Source organism: Emiliania huxleyi (assembly GCF_000372725.1).
Source record: "Emiliania huxleyi CCMP1516 unplaced genomic scaffold EMIHUscaffold_5359, whole genome shotgun sequence".
Taxonomy (NCBI): Eukaryota; Haptophyta; order Isochrysidales; family Noelaerhabdaceae; genus Emiliania; species Emiliania huxleyi.
The window spans coordinates 1-1,024 of NW_005197975.1; the positions used below are offsets into that span (position 1 = coordinate 1).

The window sequence follows — 1,024 nt, forward strand, 5'->3', positions numbered from 1 at the left end:
GCCGGAACATTGCGATGCCAAAGTTTAGCCCGATCGAGCTCGAGACAAACGACGCCTCAAAGACGGGCAGGAGGCCAAAGATGCCGAAGACGGCGATGTTGGTCACGAGGTACGTCCGCTTCGGCAGCTCCGCAATCTCCTCCAGAAACGGCGGCAGCGTGATGAGCGGCTTCTTCGCATCCTTCGGCCTGAGGTCCTCGCCAAACTTGCGGTCCGGCTTCAGCGAGCCGCTCATGCGCTGCCGCAGCCGGTGGTCCATCACACGGTCCTTCGCAACCTCGAGCTTGATGACCGCCTTCGTGTTGCCCGCGTTCTTCGCTTTCAGCGTCTCGTACGCAGCCATGATGCCATCATACGACTCGTCCTCTCCGATCCCGAGCGAGCGGAAGGCCGCCGACACCTCCTCCGATGGCTCGAGCTGCATCGAGATGCGCGCGACAGCAGGCCGCGCCGCGGCCGGCATGGGTCGCGGCAGCGATACCATCGGACCGGCCAGGCCGGCTGCAGCGGCGACGAGCGCCATCATTGAGCTCAGAGAGGCCAGGAGCGAAAAAGAAAAACTACGGTTTTGGAATGAGCCGTGTAAAAGTCGATGAGTGGTCAGATGGTTAGTGCCCGAGAGCGAGGGGTCCGGGGGGGAGCACAAACATAGGACGCCCAGCCTTGCCCTCGTGCCGCCGAGTGCATATCCTATGCGAGAGAGATCCCCTCACCCCTGTGCCCTGTGCCCAGCCCTCTCCGCGCGGCGATGCGCCCTCCCCCCTCGCTTTTGCAAAATCCTGCAAAGGTGGGGACGTGTCTGTCCTCGACCCAGCCCTAGCTTGGGATGTCCTTTGTATTTATTTATTTTATTAAAAGTGTTCGGTCCGGAATCTTGGGAACGGGGAAGGTGAGATGACACGACTTCACAGATGTCTGATCAGATGTGTAAGGGCAGTACGGGGTCTGTATCTGTAAGCCACAAGGTGTGTAGAACAGGCAACAGCATCAGCATCAGCCTCTAAAAGTCAACTCTGCATGTCGC

General features: G+C 59.7%; 1 protein-coding gene across 1 annotated transcript; it reads right to left on the minus strand.

The window, feature by feature from the left end:
• Positions 1-8: 8 nt before the first annotated feature.
• Positions 9-650, minus strand: EMIHUDRAFT_256851 (hypothetical protein; the record flags this gene model as incomplete). The annotated part of the gene is made up of 2 exons (XM_005765742.1): positions 9-418; positions 645-650. Coding segments are annotated over 2 exons (416 nt in total), but the record flags the coding sequence as incomplete, so codon positions are not given.
• Positions 651-1,024: the final 374 nt, after the last annotated feature.